General features: G+C 51.2%; 1 protein-coding gene across 1 annotated transcript; it reads right to left on the reverse strand.

Annotated features, from left to right (window-relative positions):
• Positions 1-262: 262 nt before the first annotated feature.
• Positions 263-854, reverse strand: LOC122050562 (malonyl-coenzyme A:anthocyanin 3-O-glucoside-6''-O-malonyltransferase-like). The gene has a single exon (XM_042611457.1). The coding sequence runs from the start codon at positions 818-820 to the stop codon at positions 263-265; it is 558 nt and encodes a 185-aa protein (XP_042467391.1). The 5' UTR covers positions 821-854.
• Between the last annotated feature and the right edge of the window lie 211 nt (positions 855-1065).

The following is a 1065-nucleotide window of genomic DNA, read 5'->3' on the forward strand; positions in this document are numbered from 1 at the left end:
ACGTCGCCACGATCTCGGAGCAGTGGAAAGAAGCGTTTTTCGCTTTGGAGGAGATCATCGCCTTCAGCTTCCTGAGGTCGTCAGCAGTGATGGCCATCGTGCCGATGACCGCGTCCGGATGAGCGAATTGGACCATCATGGATTCGTCGTTTCGTGCGTCGATTGCAAGGCCGAATAACTTGGAGTAGGCATCATTCAGATCTAGAAATGAGCTCCGATCGAAGGAGGGCGGGGCCGGCGATGTCTTTTCGAGCCCGAAAGCTCAACGAGCCCACGACGACAAGAACCGCGTGGAACTCGAGCCGTCGCAGGACAAGTGGTGCACGGCGACGGCCAAGGCCAAGCCTCTGTTCGGGAACAGAGTTACCTGCAGGGCCATCACCGGACGTTGGTCGTCGTCTGTGGGCTCCGGAATCTGGGGAGCCAATGGTCGTACCCCGGTGTACTGTCGCGGGTGGTATCCAGAAAGGTCGTCGAAGTCGCCGTCGTGCTCGGCAACCACAAAGGGGACGCAGTCTCCCTCGGCGTAGTGGAGCTCATACTGACTCTGGCTGCCAGGTGCGAGGCGGACCTTTCCTGCGAGGGGGTAGAAATCGCGGAGAGTGAGTGAAAGGGCGGACTTGAGGGTGGGGAAGACGGACTCCATGAAGTGGGAGGCGGAGTGGGGGAAACGGTAGAAGAAGACACGTTGCACCGGGCGGCCGTAGAGCCACGCGATGTCGAAGAAGGTGAAGGGAAGGGAAGATTCCGGCACCGATCCCGGCGGAGGACCAACTCGAGCGGCCTCGAGGACTCTGAGCTCCGATGGTGGCGACGTCATCTCGAGGATAGAACAGTAGTGTAATCAGTTTTTTAAAGGCAGGATGACTTTTTTTTTATAATGAAACTTCTTAATTAAATTATAAAAAATAAAAGTAGTTTGTTGAGAAATATAAAAAATTGAATGTGCTCTTTATAAAAATTCTAAAATAGAAGGATAAAAATGATAGAAATTCTATTTCCCTTTTTTTCCATATTGTTTTTTGTATTTTTCAAATAAAAAAAAAGAGAATAATCTTTTTGTTT

Source organism: Zingiber officinale, chromosome 3A, assembly GCF_018446385.1.
Source record: "Zingiber officinale cultivar Zhangliang chromosome 3A, Zo_v1.1, whole genome shotgun sequence".
Taxonomy (NCBI): Eukaryota; Viridiplantae; Streptophyta; class Magnoliopsida; order Zingiberales; family Zingiberaceae; genus Zingiber; species Zingiber officinale.

What these genes read in the sequence shown, in the direction of transcription:
- LOC122050562 (XM_042611457.1), bottom strand. Translation starts at nt 820, where the DNA reads ATGACGTCGCCACCATCGGAGCTCAGAGTCCTCGAGGCCGCTCGAGTT.